General features: G+C 37.7%; 2 protein-coding genes across 7 annotated transcripts in view; one reads left to right on the top strand and one right to left on the bottom strand.

The window, feature by feature from the left end:
* Positions 1–18,083, top strand: part of CMSS1 (cms1 ribosomal small subunit homolog) — a 249,293-nt gene that overhangs the window by 260 nt on the left and 230,950 nt on the right. The gene's annotated exons all lie outside the window — the stretch shown is intronic.
* FILIP1L (filamin A interacting protein 1 like) overlaps positions 1–18,083 on the bottom strand; it is a 49,095-nt gene that overhangs the window by 10,336 nt on the left and 20,676 nt on the right. For 2 of the 5 annotated variants that reach the window (XM_072883638.1, XM_072883649.1), the window contains 3 exons: positions 12,983–13,024; positions 5,283–5,467; positions 1,620–4,000 (listed from right to left, as the gene is read on the bottom strand). In XM_072883638.1, coding sequence (XP_072739739.1) covers positions 3,910–4,000; positions 5,283–5,467; positions 12,983–13,024 — 318 coding nt within the window. In that variant the 3' untranslated portion in view covers positions 1,620–3,909. Of the gene's footprint in view, positions 1–1,619; positions 4,001–5,282; positions 5,468–12,982; positions 13,025–18,083 lie in introns of those variants that run through there. The other 3 variants (XM_072883673.1, XR_012045784.1, XM_072883658.1) reach the window with 3 other exon arrangements.

Raw genomic sequence — 18,083 nt, 5'->3', positions numbered from 1 at the left:
CGCCTTTCCCTTCTCTGCTTTTAATTGACTTGTTCTGGTTTTCCTCTCTCGCTCCTTTTTTCTTCCTGTGCCTGATTTTCCCTGCTTGCTACCGATAGCGGTTTTGCTTGTAAACAAAATCTCTGCAGCCAGGTGAGGTCTAATCTCTGACCCTTCAGACCCGGGATAGTTAGAGGATGAAGCGGCAAACGAAAATATCAGTACTTAGGTAACAACAGGAACCCACTCAACAAAAATACATTTAAGCGAATTTTAAGAAGCGGGGCGGGGGAAGGAAGAAAACCACTTGCTTAGAGTTCAGAGCTCAGCTGTCCCCTGCATTCATTTAGCTTCTAAACTGTGTTTTCTTCCAAATCGAGTTTCTTTGATTAAAGGATGTTGCATAATGTGTGTTGATTGCCGTTACCGACGTGAAGTTACTTACAGTTCTGAAAGGCGTTGGAAACAGTCAATCCATAGTAGAGCCTTTGGAGGGAAAAATATCTGTGGTACTCGAAAAGCGTCACCCATGTGCTCACTGAGGTGTCTCACATCACCCTTGCCATGTGTTATTGTAAAAGGGCAGGAGTTAAATAGCTTTTGTCCAGCCATTGCTCTTTGGAGTATGGTACTATGGCCGATTTGTCTCTTTTCCTGATGTTTATAATATCTGGCTCCTATACTTGGCTTTTTTCAGTGTGTCTTAAAGCCCTTTACAGCCTGTGTTTGTATGTGTAATGTTGAGATTTAATGTGGAAATTTAGGTAGATCTAGGCAACTAAAATGACTTTAAGACTATAGTGCCTTATTTTATTGTCCTTTTTTAAAAATTGATTTTTAAATGGATTTTTTTTTAATATAATATTGGTAAGAGTTGGGAGTTATTGGGAGTTATCTGCACCTCTGGGAAGACTCCAGATCTTCCAATGTCTTGACAATGGTTGCTTATTTCCTGTGAAAAGGTACTTGGAGGATAGTTTGAGAGGGAGCAATATAAAAATTGTGTGTGGGTAATAAAGAGGGGTCACAAGCCCTAATAAGGCTCCTGAGCATTCCATTTTTATTTTTAGTCTCATGTAGGTTCCTTAAGCAGTTCCAGTTCCCATGGTAAATGCTCTTCATTAGGAATTTTTCATTCAGGAGTCCTAAATATCTTAAGAGCCTACCTGCATGTTCTGCCAACCAGAGGTTTCATGTGGGGAGGGTGGTAAGCTGATTTTTATAATGTTGGCAGCTTTCATTTAGAAACTGGATACAAAGCAGGACTTGGATGATAAACTTTTGACATGATGGATAAACCATCTGATTTTGAGATGAAACTGTGAATCAAAACTTTTCCAGTTACATAAAACTCCTTTGGATTTTTGCAATTGCATTGTTGAGCTACTAAAATAATTCAGGTGGGAAGGAGCCTCTGGAGGTTTCTAATCCAGCCCTGTGCTAAAAAACACTATATGCACTTTACTCCAAGAATATTCTTTGAATTTGTTACGAGTAATGATTACAGGTGAGTGTTGTGCAAAGCACATACTCTGCTGTCCGTATCACACCTTTGTAAACTTGTTGGCAGGTTCTTTATGTGGAGCCTGTTGTTGTATTAAGTTGACACAAGCCGTCAGTAAAGTAAGAGCATGTTACTTTTATTTTGTGTAGCTATTTTTCACATACAACAGATGTAAAATCAAAGGTTAATTTATACTGCATCTTATGGATACTGCAAAATGCTTTAAAATCAATTGGCATGAAATAGGAAATCAGGGTTTACAATGTACAATGTAAGCAGCAATACAAGAAAATAATTGCCCATTAGCGAGCACCTTTGACAGAAGTGATCGAGTTTATTTCTGTGAAGCGTCAAGTTTCATTAAAAAAAATGTTTACTATCCAACTTCATTTGCTGACCTATTTCAAAAAAGCATCTCTGTCACAGCTGTAGGTGCAAAGCGGAAGAATTCAAAATGTACTTTTTAAATACTGATCTTTTGCCAAGTCCTTTAAGACTAGCCCTAGAATAAGTCCTGACCAATGGAATATTCTTCCTAATAACTCAGCCCTCAAAAATGTCTTAGATTTTAGCAACTTGTAGTTAGAAGAGGGTACTTTTAAGATGAAGTCTATGAAACATATTCAGACTCACTTAAAGGGTATGAAAACACAAAATATATATCCTAGTATATGGATATATAAGTAATTGTTAATTTGCTTTTGGCCACATCATTGGAAATCATTACTTTAGAATCTGTATTAAAGATTAAAGGTAGTTACTATCACTTTGAGACATGAATGTTTAACCTGCTGCAGGTGGTTTATAGATGTAAAAAAACCCCAAAACAAAACCATCAACAAAAAACCCCTGAAGGGATTAGCCGTCTATTTACCTTGTCGCACGACACAAACTAAAGAATCTTGCCCAATAACTTCTTCAGCAAACCTTTAACTTTGAGAGGAGATTTGTGGAGAGAGTGGTTAGGGATTATGGTCTACTTATCAGTGTTGTTTAGTGTTACACGTCCCAAGTCATGTAACTGCAGGGCTTCCTTCCCTCCCTGTTTCCAGTTCATCTCACAACCATGTCCAGTTCTGAATATGACTTTTGTATTGCATTCAAAACTACAATGGAGAGGGTAAGGAATACTAAGGAGTTTGCTTAGTGCTGGTGAAAGACACCAACTTTTTTGTCTTCTCTCCATGAACAGAAAGAGCACTTCTCACAGCACTATAAATGTCCATACCTTGCCTGTAGCCAGCATGCCACGTCTCCCGAGCAGTTTGAGGGAGAGGGATGGACTTCTGTTTTTCACAGATTCGTCCAGTTTCCTCCTTTTATGTTACCACTCCTTGTCTTTCATTCTCCATGCTTTTTTTGTCTCCCTCAATCCCTTAAGAGGGTAGTATCCCCGTTTGTCAGTTTGTTTAGATCCTTAAGTAAGAGCCTATGTGGGCCATATCCCTCATAGGTAGAAATGAATTGTGTCATCCCAAGACAGGAGCAAAAGTCAGGGAAGCTCTTCTATGTCAGCAGTACAAATAGGTGAGAAGTATAATTCAGTACCATGGAGGATGATTTGATGGTACTTGTGGGGTGCTTTGTGGGCTCTAAAGCAAAGGATGCTGTTGTGGGAATTAATTTCTTTTGCCAGAGGTTTTCTGTAGACTGGCAATAAAGGGTGCCAAATAGCATCAATTTGTAATATGTGATTTGCAGCTACCGAGAAGCACATTGTAGCACATTCAGTAGGAGTTTTGTTGCTTGATTGGAGCTGGGATCTGTTGGCTGACCTGTGTATGGAGTGATTTGTATCCTTTTTTTTTTTGGCTCATCCATGAGTTGCTGTCCCTTCTGATGAAACTTGTTCTTGTACTGAAGATCTCTCTGATAAGCATGCCAAGTTGACAGCTGCTTTTTGAACTTTGTGGTTTGTGTTTACATACACTCATTCTGCAAGTTGCAGAACATAATGGTGTGCTTCTGTGTACTTTATTTGGATCTGAGCATACATGACATGGAGCCTCGGAACTTTATAGTTACCTGCAGATTTAGTGAATAAAATCTGAAACCTTTTCTTTTTAACATGGAAGAGTCATTCTTTGAATTTTGCATTTTGACAGAAGTGTGTCTTGTAGGACACAAGCTGAAATAATTTTTCAGTAGACTGATCTTTTTAAACTCCTTTTTTTAAATAGTCCTAGAGTATTTCTTGTGGAGCTGTTGAGGGAGGCATAGATTTCTGTTGTGGGTTTGCAAAAACAGTCACGCAGCAGTACTAATGTCTTGTACTGTCTCAGTGGTTAAGTTAAACTTTTAGCTGTGAAATAAAAGGGAAAAAATCGGGTAACTGAATGCATCAAAATCTCTCCTTGCTTCAGCAAGAGGATCACGATTCTGGCTATGGCACTGTGATCACCACCAGCTTTTGCTTTATTTAGGAATTAGGATTTGGCAGTTCTTAAAGAAAGACCTATGTGAAAGGAGTTTTCCCACAAATTATCAGTTGAGCCATTTAGACTGTTGGAATGCACTCTGTTAGGGGAAGAAGAATGAGGGAGACATTAATACCAGGAAAATAAATTTTAATATTCTAAAACAGTAACTCATGTTAGTTGGTATTACAGGGTTCCTGTGGGGGGTTCCTTGCAGTAATAGTATCTTGTTAGTTTTAGCTTTCTAAAGTGTAAGTGAGAAATTTTCTTGTCAGAGCAACAATTGCTATTTTTCAGAAAATTGATAACAATGAACCCGGAGTCTCTTCCAATGTTTTGATTTTTTTTTTCGTGCATTGGCTGAAAGGAAACTTTGAGTGAATTTTAAGTCTTTTAAAGAAGGTATGCTTTAAGAAAAGCAAAAAGGCAAATTCTCTCATGGATGAAGTAGAACTACTTGTGCAAAGGGTTAGTTTGGTTAAAAAAAACTTCACTAAGAGTTATGAATGCAGTTACCTATTTTACTTGAATGTGAGCAGTTGAAAGGAAGGGCAAAATTGTGGAGGAATGCAAGAACGAAATTGCACTTCTGTGTAAGTCACAACTTACTGTTAAGCTTGACACAAATTTTGATCAGTTCCAAAATACTGTTTAAGTGAACTGAAATCTAAATACTATAGTCCAAATAAAATGGTGAAAGTTTATACAGCTAATACAAACAATATCCATCTCGATTCTTGCATCTATTTTCCTAAGATAACATCTGCACGAATGCGAGTGGGGATAACCACACTAGTTAACTCATTGAGGAGAGAATTGTTCATCTTCAAATCATGCTTTTAAAGTGATGCTTGGCAGAACAAGGAGCTCTGCATTTCTTTAAGTTCTATGAATTTATAAAAGAACAGATTTCTCCATACCTCTCTTCATTCTGTCTTTACTGCTGAACATAAGATATCCATAACGAAACACTTCTTGACTAGACCAACTTTGAAAACAAAACGGCACCTCCTTCAACCCCTCTTCGTTTGATTGACCATATGTTTTTATAAATGTAACAAGACAACATTAGTATTGTTATTTGTGGAACATGTCAAAACTGAATTTATAGTAGAAACTTATTTGTGTCTCACGTTCTTCTCTACTGTGAGGGCCAAATTCTGGAATTACACCAGAAAAATGGGAGCAGAGTTTGGTCCCTGCAGACATGCGGTTACCTTTGGCTCCTAAGAATTTGGCTCACTTGATGTCCTGTGATTGGTGACCACTGATGTGCTGACCATGAGGATGGTTTCAGACTTTCCCCAATGGAAACAACTACTGTTTGAGATTCAGATTGCTCAAATCCATTTTAATGTCGTAGATCATAGAAAATTATTTACCTTCTCCCTCCGCTTTGAAGGCAGGTTTTAGACACAGTCCTTATAATGCGTAGCTTTCCAGAACTGCTGTCTTGGAGCGGTTTGTTGAGATGTCTGGCAGGAATTTTGACAGGTACTTTGGTTGTGCTCGTAGGCTTTGGTTTGGGGATCCGAGTTGGAATTGAATGACGGAACGCATCGGTAATCTTGAAATAAACCAAAGAAATAAGTCATGCATTAGGGAGGAGAGACAGATTGTATATTTAGCTCATCAGCGTCTTTTCTACTTCATAAAAGTAAAGGCATTGCTCTTAGACCTGTTTATCTGAACTTCCTTTCTCTCCTTGGTAATGAGAGTGTAGCTTTGTATTTGACTTACATACTTGATTGGTGAATATCAAAGAATCTGAATGGATTGAAATCCAGACTATAAATACAAGGGGTTTTCTGCCAGCCTTCTGACTAGGGGCTGAGTGAGTGATGCAGTGCAAGGGCTGTGAACTGTGTGACTTCTCTGGGTGAATAATCAGAGAACTTCCATATGCAGAAGCAAGTCTTGATTCAGTCCTGAATAGCAGGCAGTACCTAGTTCATACTTTACTGTGAGAGATCATTCTTTGAAAGTGACCACAGTGTATACAAAATGCATGTATTTGTAAGAGAACTCTCCCTCCAGAATCCATCATAGTTGTATTTAATTGCAAAGAAGTAATTAGACAAAAATAAAAAGTTAAAATGAGCACTGAAAAGGGGTGAAGACCTGTAAAGGCAAGGAGATTGTTTGAAACGTACCATATCTGAAACTAGGGTTAAACATGCACCCATCAGAAGTGCTTTTTACATCACAAGCCTTTTTATATAACTTTTATAGTTGAGCAACAGAGTAAAAGAAGTTCACTTAGGTTTTTTAAAAAATCATAAAATGGAAATCGTGTTCAAATGAGGACAATAAAAACCAGTATAGAAACTCTGATGAATTACGTATGAATAAGAATGAGCTAGATCAAAACAAGTTTTGAGAAACAACTTCCTAGTGGCCATAAAAGCCTACCTGGAATAAGTATTTATTTTAAAAAATGTATCAGAATTCAAAAGCTTGCCATTTGGCTGTAGATAATTGTATATGACAGGAGTTCTTGAAAGGGTAAAGCTGAGGCAACATCAGATCATTGCATGTGCTCAGTATGGAGGAATTTGGGGAAAGTTTGCGCATCACAGACACGCTTAATGGATCATGAGTCAGGAAAAAAAAGCAACGTGGGCTAACTGAAACTTGAGAATAAAGAAAGAATAGTAACGGTCTCCCAGAACAATGTGGTATTTTTCCGAGAGTTCTGAAGGAGCTGATTTTTAAAATTGCTGAATCCTTACTAGTGGTATGCAATCTGCCACTGAAATTGCTGGTGATGCTAGAGGGTTGTGATGCCACTTTTAGAGTAAAGCTTCACAGAAGATTAATAAGTATAACTGCTGAACTGATCAAACTGTAGAAATGACAATAAGAAATAGCACGTTCACCCACATGGTTACTAATTTTGCAATGGGAAAACATCCACACTTCTTGTCGAGGATAATATTCAAGTATGTGTTAGTCAGGTATTGTTATATAGGTATATGGTATCAGATTGTCTAATAATGAACTGGGCGGTGTCTGGGAATGTTCCCAGACACTGGAACTGTTAAATTGTCAATAGTATTGAATTGTTTGAATGGTCTGCAACCTGGATCTAACTCTGGAACAATTCTGAGGCATAGCTTGGGAGTTAGCCCAGAGGAGGGTTCATTTTGTGTAGGTAGTTTGTATCTGGCTAGGCTGTTTTGGAGGCTCAGTAAGTTTCTTATAGTTTGGGTTGACCCATGTCTTAGTGTCTGAGGGACAGACATAGGTGCCTTTAACTTACTATTATAGATGTGACCATGTTATATTATGATTTTTCAAAAAAACGTGATAGTGGTCGCTAACAAAAGAATCTTGGGAGAGCAAAGTTTCTGCAGAAAAAAGGAAAATTCTCATGGTTAAAAAGTGGCAAGTGGATAGGAAGCAGAGCACGTAGCCAGTTTTCATAGTATAGTGGAGATACCATCTGAGCCTCACAGACACCTGTGATATTCAACATATTCATAAACTGCATGGGAAGAGAGTTAGTACTGAAATGACAACATTTGCATGTGGTATAAAAGGGAGGGTATTGGAAGCAAGAGCTGACAGTAATTCATGGTATTGAGTAACAAGGTGATAAAAATGTGTGTCAGTTCAGTGTTAACAGATGAAAAATAATATACGTAGGGAAAACTCGTTCGCACACAGTACTAAATATGACATCTATTGTCACTCAGAACACAGATCCTGGAGTCACTGTAAATGGTCCTCATTGCTCAGCAACTGGCAGTTGTCAAACAGGTAACAGGCAGATTAGGAATTACTAGGAAAACAATAGAAGAAAACAAAACCCATCATTTTTTAGTCTGTAAATCCAAACCATGCCTACATTGTGAATGTTTTGCAGAGTTTTGTCCAAACAGCTTAGAAAAGGGTATGGCAAAATGCAGAAAAAGGTGGCAAAGACGATCAGTTATGGAATGGCTTCTGCATGAAGATTAACAACATACACTAAACCTTTTCAAGTTTGGAAAACAGATTGTGGAGAGAAAAAAACAACAGAAGAAATCTAGTATCATGGTGAATAGGGGGATTCTCGCTAACATGCTTGAGAGGGCATCCACTGAAGGTGGATTAAAGATAAGTAAAAAGTATTTTCCCTTGTCAATGAGCTACAAAACTCATTGGGACAGGCAGTTTCTGAGGTGATGATATAAATTGGTTTGGAGAGAGTTTAGACTGATTCATGGCATCCATCAAGGACTGCTAAACACAAAGACGTGATGTAGATTTCAGCTGTGGATAGCAGTAAGTTGTAGACTGCTAGACGCTGGGTTTATTACTCTGTTTGCCTGGTACTTAACAGGTTTTTCCTAAGCATTTACTACTGGTCACTAGCAAAGATGAGATACATAGATCCTGGATCTGGATGTGTATAACTCGTTTCATGTTTTTATTTTCAAAATCAGAAAGTTTCAATTTGTAGGGTGGGGTTTTTTTTATGATTCATTGAGAAAGGAAAGAGTTTGTCTTTGAAAGTGAGAAGGAAGGAGATGCGTTTTTCTTTGCTCTGTGTTCCTTGAAGATTTTACCTCTAGGTGGCAGCAAAGTTTTTCTTTTGTACTGCATCCCAGTATTTTCACTAAAACCGGACTGAAACTTGTTGTTAAATGCTGAATAAAAAAAATTAACATGCATTTTCATAGTAGTCTTGAATTTTAGTACTCATATTTTTAGTATGCAAGGAGGGGGGGAGCAAAACAAACAAACAAAACCAAAAAGCATTTTGCTTCAGTTACCAAAGGCACTGTGTTAAGAAAGAAGGGATTGATGTTGGAGGGGATAATTGTGTTACTGCTATATGGCTTTCCTTGAGTACTGAGTTGGAACAGTTTGCCTTCTGACTATGTGGTATGGCTTGGTAGATGAGGCACAGTATTGAGAATAAAATGTTTGGGTAGGCTATTCCTAGCAGTGCTACTGTCTGATGTAAATTTAGAGATGATATAAAATGTGCCTCAGTTTCCTAACTATAAAAAGAATTAGATTAGCCATCATTTGCTAAGCATATTGAGATGAATAGATAGAAATATTTATGTAAAGTCTTGTGTGCTAAAGTGCGATTGTATCTCTAAGAAAGAGTTGTGGTTTTCTTCTTTTTTTTTCTTTTTTTCTTGAGAAGTTTTCCAGTTCAGAGATTCCATAGGATACAAAGTGGTTGGAGGATTCTGTCTGTAGTTGATTGAACAGCAGTGTTAGTACTTCAAGAAGGTATTTGTAGGCCGAAATTTTTACAGGTTTTGTGCATCTAACTGGTATTCAGGCTCTTAAGTCTTATTAAATCAGTGGGAAGTTAGGTGTGAAAATACCCATGTGCTCTGGCCTATAGTTTGCGCCAGCTTCCAGCTCATTAAAACCACCATTTACAATATGGCCTGAGCCATCAGATTTCATTTCAAGCAAAATTTTTTTTGTGATTCAAAATCATGTTCTATTTTGCAGTTCTGAATGACGGTATTGAATACATATAAATTATTATCACTTAGTGCTCAGAGTTGCATTATAACTGATGACTTTGTCAAGGTTTGGTCTGCTTACAGTGTTTGTATTGCTCTTTTGTGTGTGTTGTGTTTGCTTATAGCCACAATAACTGAATTGATGCAACTCCTGGTATAGGCTCAAACTTGAGGATAACAGCTGTATTATAGGGCTTTTTTCCTATGCAAATAAACTATACTAGTGTTATGTTTCTGTGCCAGGACAACTAAACTTGCACTTCAGTGATTGCACCAATCTAACTGTATAGCTGTAACTTCTGTTGTAGGCAGGGATTTAACAAACTGTCCATCTAGTTCTCTTCCTCCTCATTCAGCACTTAAAAATTGGTTTCTTTTTCATAATTCCTGATATAAATTCTAGAGAGGGCAGGCTGAATAACTTAAATATAAGTAAAACACTTGTTGACACTTAACTTTTTGAGTTTAATTACATGTGTAGCTAGATGAAGGACTAAACTTTGTTTATTTTTTAAAACTTTGTACTTGACAAAATATGAATCTCAGATATGAGTTGTAAAAAGAACATTTTTGGTCAGTTGACTAGATCAATGCTTAAGCTGCTGTAAGATGTACCTGTAAAGAGGGAATGGCATTATGTGGGAATTGTCTGGAAAGCACTTGGAATTAACTGTATATCAAGTTCTGCATTGGTTTAGTTGTATGTGTACTGAAAATTATTGTGCAATCCCCTTAGTTCCTTCCCTACTACTTAGTGTAGAAGAGGCATGTAAGCAGATACATTGGCTATGGTGTGCTTGTGTGTTGGGATGTCCATTTTGGTTTTTTTGGGCAGACCTGAATAACTAAACTCCCCCCCCCCATATATAGGTTTTGGACTTTTTCAATTTGATTTTTAACTCTTATCTGTGTATGGGAAGTCTGTGTGTGCACCAAGAATCTCTTCAAATGTATGTACCCTTTCTACCTATTTGTTTTCTCCTTCAAGATGAATGGTTTTCAGTCTCCTCATTCTTTTTTTGACACTCATTTGTATTCTGAATTTGCTGGCTCCGTGTTCATCCTTGCTGTTTAGTTATGGCTTCTTGAGTTCCCATCTGTAGGCCACTTTTTATATTTGCTATCTTTCCAAGTGATAGAAGAGGAAATAAGATATGTTTATCCTTCAAAAACCAAGCTGAGCTGACTTTCATGTTCTGGAGAGCCCTTGTGAGTTCCCATCAGTGCTCTAAACACACCCCTAGAAACGAAATGTTACCCAGGACATACCTATCTGAGTAGTTGTGCAGTTTTCCTTTACTTAATGGATCTAAATGCAGTTAAGTAACTATCAGCAAATAATTACTGCAACAACAAAGACAACCAACCCAAAGATGTTAAACTAGCCACATTTTTGAAACGAGAAGATTCTGTGGTATGTCTGTCTGTAAATAGAACAGCATTGTATTAGCTTAAGGTGTTGGACTCAGAAAATATCAAAGTTTTTGTCAGGAGTGCTTATAGATGTAGAAATGAGCAGTTAAAGCTCATGTTCAAGGCAAGCAATGATATAAGAATCAAGAAAGCTGCAGTTTCATAAGGATCTTTTAACTTCCTCAGTTTTAAATTAACTTCTGAAGTAGATGTCAATCACCTGTAATAGGAATTGGCAGGAGAAAGGGTGTTAGAGTGAGATCCTATATGCAGTGGCTGTGTTTGCTATTTCATAGTGAGTGACAGCAGGTACTTCAGGGGCGTGGGCAAACACTCCATGGGTGACAATTGTGGAATTTTCACACGTGACTGTGAAAATGGCCCTTCTTAATTTCAGGAAGTCAGCTGTGAAAGCATGCTCTGAAATATCAGGATATATATTCCATACAAACTTTGTTTTTTTTCCCATGGGCACAGAGGTGGCTTATCTGTTATTTATATGGGCCATCAGGTATGTTACTGCAATACAGTGCTTGCTTTCTGGGGAGTGGGCTAAGGCAAGTGGGGTGGGCGGGGGGAAGAAAATATGTCTGTTTTCTGTGCTGTTCAAGTAGTTCTCCTGCCTTTGGTCTTAATCTTTTTTTTTTTTTTTTTTTCTCTGGAAGTATGATGTATGCTTTGCTTCCTGTTTGAAGTGTATTCATTTAAATGGGGGGGGGGGAAGTAGTACTTTTGCTGTAATTTTTCTTATTTACCTTTCTACAGTCATTGTAGAACTTGATCTAGGAAAAATAACTTTGGATAACGTTCTTTCTCACTGCTTAAATTTTTAGTTTTAAGAACTTTGAGCAACAGAGGGTATCATTTTCAACTTTAGTGAAAGTGGCCAGGGGATGGTACTGAAGATCCTTTACACGGAAGTCCACATATCTGTATGTGCACAAGCATGCCTCTTGCCAGACTTAAGTTTGTTCCTGGATGATTGAATGCAGTCAGAACGTAAGCCAGGTCTGCAAGTGCAAATGAGTTAAGATTAAGTGATAAACCTGAATATTCCCTTTGGTCTCCAAACAAGAAAGCTTTGGCTGAAATTTCCAGTTAGGCCTCCTCAACTGCACAGGGCATTTGGATATTTCCTTTTCCTTCACTAGGTCCTGGCATCTGTCTTCTAGAAATCCAGAGGGAAAATTCTCAGTTGCTCCACATTTCCTTTTATGCAACCCACTTGTGTGCATGACTATATTGAGCTGTGTAAGCAGGAGCAGTATAAATAATCCTTATACTTAGTAACGTTGGTAAGATCTTAGCCAGAGGGTCTGGCTTCAGGCACTGCATTGTCACACCATTATAAACAGCTCTACAGAGAGAAAATGATTAGTAATCTGTACAGTTGTAGTACTTGAGCTGTTAAGTGGGAAAGCAATTGGGTTTGTTTAATCTGGAGAAAACAAAACGGAGGAAAGACATGATAATTGTCTTCTAGTATGTGAAAGTCTGTTGCAGAGAAAATAGTTTTCGAAGTCCAGTGGAGGGATAGGAAAGCGAATACTGGATTACAATTTCAGCAAAGGAAATTTAGTTTAGAAACTACTAAGATTCTTAGTGGCAAGGATATTTCAGCCCTGTTATAGATTCCTGGGGTAACTGTGAAATTGTCATTGCAGAATTTTTCTAAACAGGATGAACCATGCATTTGTTTGGAAGGGTTTAAGTTGTAGTAAGGGAATAGGCTAGAAAATGTCCTGAGGTCCCTTCTAAGCTCTGTTTTCTGTGATTTCTGCTCTTCTGCTGATATCTGGCCTATTACAGTGCTCTTGATTTCAATAATATGACCCATTTGACAGAAAAATCTATATTAATATTAGAAGTAATTTCCATATATGTGACATGATTTGGACTCATGTACCCAAATGTGTCACCATGGTCTTGTTTCCTGAACACCAAGTTTAAATCTACTTTCTGGTGGTGGGGAAAAGAAGCACAGTTGGACAGAGTTGGAGGCAGAAGTTGTATTCCTAATTACTAAAATTCTGTTATATGCCTTGCTTTTCTTGGGACATGTCTTCACTGGGAAATGTGATAATCTTTTAAACATAAGATAGTTTAAAGACTCATTTTTAATAGATAATTGACAAGATGCAGGGAGAGGTAAGGTTATGTTATGGGTCAGCTCCCCTAGAACAAGGATTTACCTGGGACTGGTTGATCAACATCTCCATGCAGCTGGCTGTTCTCTGAAATGAACAGTTGATTGTTGTTAGTTCTCTTCCCTTTGTCCCTTGAAACAAGGATGGATCTCGGGCACCTTGTTAGGGCACCTAGGTTTCCTAAGAAGAGTAGTAATAACGGCCTTTCTAAAGAATACTAAACACACTGCAATATTAATTCTGTCCAGGAGAGGGTAGTGCCGGCACTTAAATGTTTCTGCTGTTGCTTAACTGTTAGTGTTTTTATCTAATATGTTATTTTACAAATCTGTGTGAGATCATCAATTCAGTTGGTTTAAAGCTGTGCTGCCATTTGTTTAAGTAAGATTCTTGGCTGTGGTTCACATTCTGTACAGACTGTGGGCAGGTAGGGATATATGTGTTTGGGTATTTCTAGGTATGCAGTTTTTAAAGGTGTGTGGAACTGCACTCATACCTACACACACCTTTTAACATGAAAACTTCTTCAGTATCAATAGGGTCTGTTCAAAAGCTTTGAATATATTTTTCCTGTATTAGTTAATATATATGTTGAAGAAGCATACAAGGGGTAACCAGGTTGGACCCAAATGTGTTCTGCATGGAGAATTAAAAGGAACCCTCTGCTTTTACCATCATGGCTTTTTGTCTGTCTGGGAGGAGGCTTTTTTCCTCTGTGAAGGCCACATTTAAAGGTGTGTTAATCAGAGTCCTATTTAAAAAAAAAAAAAAAAAAAATATATATATATTTTAAAAAAAACACCTCTACCTTTTGTCCAGCCAAGATTGGTGTTTCTAGGGGATAAAACATGACCTATAATGGCTTGAGTATGAGACAATCAAGGATAAGAAATTCTAGGTTCTAATCATGATTGAAGCTGCCTTGCTGTGATTTTGTGCAAGTCAATTAACTTCTCTCCTAAAAGATGAGTAATTTCTAATTACCCCAGAAGGATCTTAATGGGACTGATGAATATTTGTTGTATATTTGGAGTGCTTTGTGATGTGTTTTCATCCTAGATTGTATCTCTTCAGACAACAGTGGTAGCATCTAAAGTGATGGGACCAGGGCTTTGGCAGTGATTCCAGTATAAAGTGCTCATCCTTTTTGCTTGCCGCTTCAGTTATGCTGATGTAGCTCTTTTGTAGAGCTGTGCTGTGAAATAAATCCTTTTTTTTTAATAATTGTGGATTGTGGTTTGTGTGGGTTTTGTTTGTTTGTTTGTTTTTTGAATCCAGGTATCCAGGTTGTTTTCTTTACCTGGTTCATGGCCCTGCGTTCCTGAGCAGCGATGACAGCATAACTGAAAGGGCAGTATTTTGTGTTGTGGGATGTGGTAGGGGTAGGAGAGGGGAGGGAGCTTTTTTTTCCCATTTCTATATGAAGACCCTGTGATGTCAGGCCACTGCTTGGCAAGTGGAGAGTCATTGATTAAAACATGTCTTTCCTCTTGTACTCAAAATCTGTTTCCCAAGAGTACTTTGCTTAGTGGTCAGCGGAGAATTACATTCAGTTCGCAGCTCTGATATTTGAGGCTTTCTGGGTGCCCACAGTATGGTGGGTCGTTGGGTGATGTGCTAGCGGAAAGAATTCAGCTACATCTTGGGGCCACTGACTGCAGGTTTGTGAGAACGCTTCATGCTTCTTTAATTTTTTAGGGTTGGTCTTCTTTTTGAGGGATTTCCCACTTACAGTACTTGGTGTTAATTTTAAAATGTCTTTATACACCCACTCGTGCTGTACTTGAACCATAAGATCTTTTTCTCTTCTGTTTCTTGGTAACGTAATGTTTTGCTAGTCTTTGCTTAAGCCTGGAGATTAGGCAGTTGTCAGTCTTTGTTTTGCCTGTCTCAATATCTTGTTTCCTAGGGACAAAGTCATCCTGCAGATGGTTACTCCATTTCCATCACCTAAACCTGCAGCATCCATTCAATCTTAATCAGAAAGTAGTGCTGTACAACTCTGTTTCTGATTATTTTTTCCCCAGTGTGGGGAGTATGCCTTCTTAAGGCTTGCATGAGATGTTTACATACAGATCTTTTTTTCTTATTACAGCCTTACATTCTGTCCCCAGACACTGTGCTTTGGATCAGGAAGATTAGCCGGCTGCTCCTGTAACTTCTGTCAATTCTATTTCTTAATTAGCTACTTGAGGGAGGTTTTAAAATAACTTTAAATACTACCTCTCAGTTGATGGAGGGACACTTTGCTCTCAGAATACCATTACTGCTTCTTATTCTCTTCTCTTTTCTTTTCCTCCTTTTCCCTCCCTCCCCTCATCCATCCTCCCTGTAAGGACAAAAATTACAAATACATCTTCTGAAATATTTAATCACATAAAAATAATAACTTAAAAATGCTGAGCACTGAACTTTGTGCTGCCCTTGCTTGTGTTCCTGTGCTCACTCACTGAAATAAAACTGAAAAGATGAAGGAAAGTGGGCTGATAACTTCTGTAATTTTTCATCAGTTAATTCTCCCTTTCTTTTCCTGGGGACTTAACACCCAGGGAAAGGGTAGGTTTTTAGACTTCAGAGGAGATGCTTACTAAGAGTTTTGGAAAAGAGAAGGGTTGATATTATGATCTGCAGAAAACTGCTTTTACGCTGTCTTTCACAGTTTAATCCCTCCGATATATGCTACTTTGTGACCATATTTTCCTTTAACAATTAATTGAATCGTTACATACCTGTCAGATTTTAGGCTTTTGGGCACATGCTGAAAACAAGTGTCTCAGCCTCCAAATTAATAGCGATACTTACCATTTGTGGAATGCTTGAAATTCCTAGAAAAGCTGCCTTACTTGGTTCAATTTTAATATGATTATGCTTGATGTTTTTGTTCAGTGTTTAAATCAATTTGCAGACAACTCAATTTTCTCCTTGCTCTGCTGTTTTCCCTTTGTCTGCCAAGGAAGTAGGTGAATATTCCCACTCAGCAAAATGGAAATAATCTGAAATATGGAGTGGTGATCTGAAGAACTTGAGGTTAATTTGTAAATAGGTAATTTGCTTACTATTATTAAGCTATGCTTCCTATTTGTTACTTTGTGATAAAATTACAGCTAACTTATTTCTGTTCAAACATTTAATTAAGTTTCAGCTCTCAACAAATACATCCAGGTCTGTATTTTCTCTGCTGTGTGCTTTGAAACAGAAGTTGGGAATTTGAACAGGATGAACAGGTTTTATTCTGCAAACCTTATTTTTAGTCAAAATAATTATTTGATTTTTCATCTGTTGAAATGAATGACAAAAATTCCACTGTGAAGCTAGTTAAGATCTACACATAGACTGTTTCATCAGCCAGGGAATATAAGCATCCCTTAATCAAAGTGTGTTTTTAGGAAGCGTAGCAAGTTCATTTACGGGCAATGGTGATGCTTCTTATTTAGGAGTTAATGGTCATGAGTGGCTGCTTCCTTTGTCTTTTGTTAATTGGACAGTTACTGGTAAACCATCACCAGGGTAAGGATTAAGACAGGAACAGAAGTACTGTCCTGTTTAATAATTAAACTTATAAGTGGTGTGAACTCTCACCTAGGTTTTATATTCATAATAGCTTGTGAATTGTCCAAAGGACTAAGTGTGCTTATTGCTATGCTCTGATTTGTGCTTTTCTTTTACAAGATGTTGTAGTAGATGGCCAGGTGGTTAATGATCAACACATTTCTGTGTATTTTGGAGTGCAGGTATGAAATAAAAATCTTGTAGAAAAAAAAAAAAATTCAAGTCCAACTGAAGAAAATATTAGTGCTTCTGGAGGACAACTGTTAATCCTTTAATTTTTGGACACTCTGGTGTCTGTTAGTACACTGGCAAGTGTGTACTTCAGACACAGTTATTCAGTACCATGTTTGTAATGTGTCCCTGCAGAGATCTTAGGTATGGATCAGCAGGATATGCAGTAGAAGTGCAGAGAATGTGTTTTGAATGGACTGCTTTTTAATTTTGAATGAGCCCTGTGGTTAAGAATGTGTAACCTGAATGTAGTTAAGTAACTTGTTCGTATAATTAGCACACACTAAATTTATTATAATCTTGATTTGCCTGAGTGCTGGCTGCTGCCTTGATCAGTAACTTTTGCTGAAGTTGGTGGGAGCCAAAGTTTGCTTTGCAGAATAAGACTGTGTACTTGTTCTGACCCAGATCTTAGTCATATCTCACTTTTGCAGTCAATGGAGATAAACTGAGACAAAACAAGTGGGAAGGACCTCTAATGAAGCCCAGTAACTTCAGGAGATGTTGTATCAACATGACATTAAGCTAGGCTTGTGCATGTCCACATTTTGTCTTTTTAAAATTGCCACTGCTCAACTGTAATACATTTGTTATGTTTGTTTCTATCACATATCTTATAAGTTAATATTTTTTCTTCCCATTGTTAATTTTACTGAGAAAAGTGTGAATGGTATAGAAACTGTTCCTTGTAAAATCAGTTATTACCTACAGTTGTAATAATTTAGATTCCTGTCCATTAAAAGGACTTAAAATGATAAAAGTCCCCTTGTTTATGTGAAAGCATGTGCCAAAGTCCTTTGCTGAATCAGTTGCTAAGTGCATTCTGCAGTTATACTGCAGAAATGATTTTTTTCTCTAGATAAAATAAACAGAATAAAGATATGGGTTTAGTGAATGGGGACTTTCTGCTTACTTGCAAACTGCCTTGTTGATAAGGAGGTTGAATTTTTTTAAAAAATAATTTCCACCCCCTGCCCCCAAGAGTATAAGATACACAGGCATTTAACATTTTAGAATAAGAAGCAGCTGTTCCAATTTACTTTTGCAGTTTACAGCTTTTGAAAAAGAAACATTTGAAAGTGCATTTCAGGTCTTTTGGTCTGATTTACATTCTGCGTGAAGCTGGTCCACTACTAGCAATATTTTCTGGGAGATTAGGATTGACTGCTTGGCACATGTGTAAAGGGCAGAATTGCTTACGTTTCTGTCCTTTTCTTAGGCACTAATACTGATACTGGATGATACAGTATCCATCATTGACATACCTTAACCTGTTTTGCCCATGCTGTGTGGTACTCCTATTTACTGTAGTTCTAGAGGTGTACATGTTTGGAGAGTTGGTCTAGTACTACTTCTTAATGCTTTT

This window comes from Ciconia boyciana, chromosome 1 (assembly GCF_034638445.1).
Source record: "Ciconia boyciana chromosome 1, ASM3463844v1, whole genome shotgun sequence".
Classification (NCBI taxonomy): Eukaryota; Metazoa; Chordata; class Aves; order Ciconiiformes; family Ciconiidae; genus Ciconia; species Ciconia boyciana.
The sequence above is the reverse complement of the archived record's forward strand: the minus strand, read 5'-3'. Positions and strand labels throughout refer to the sequence as shown.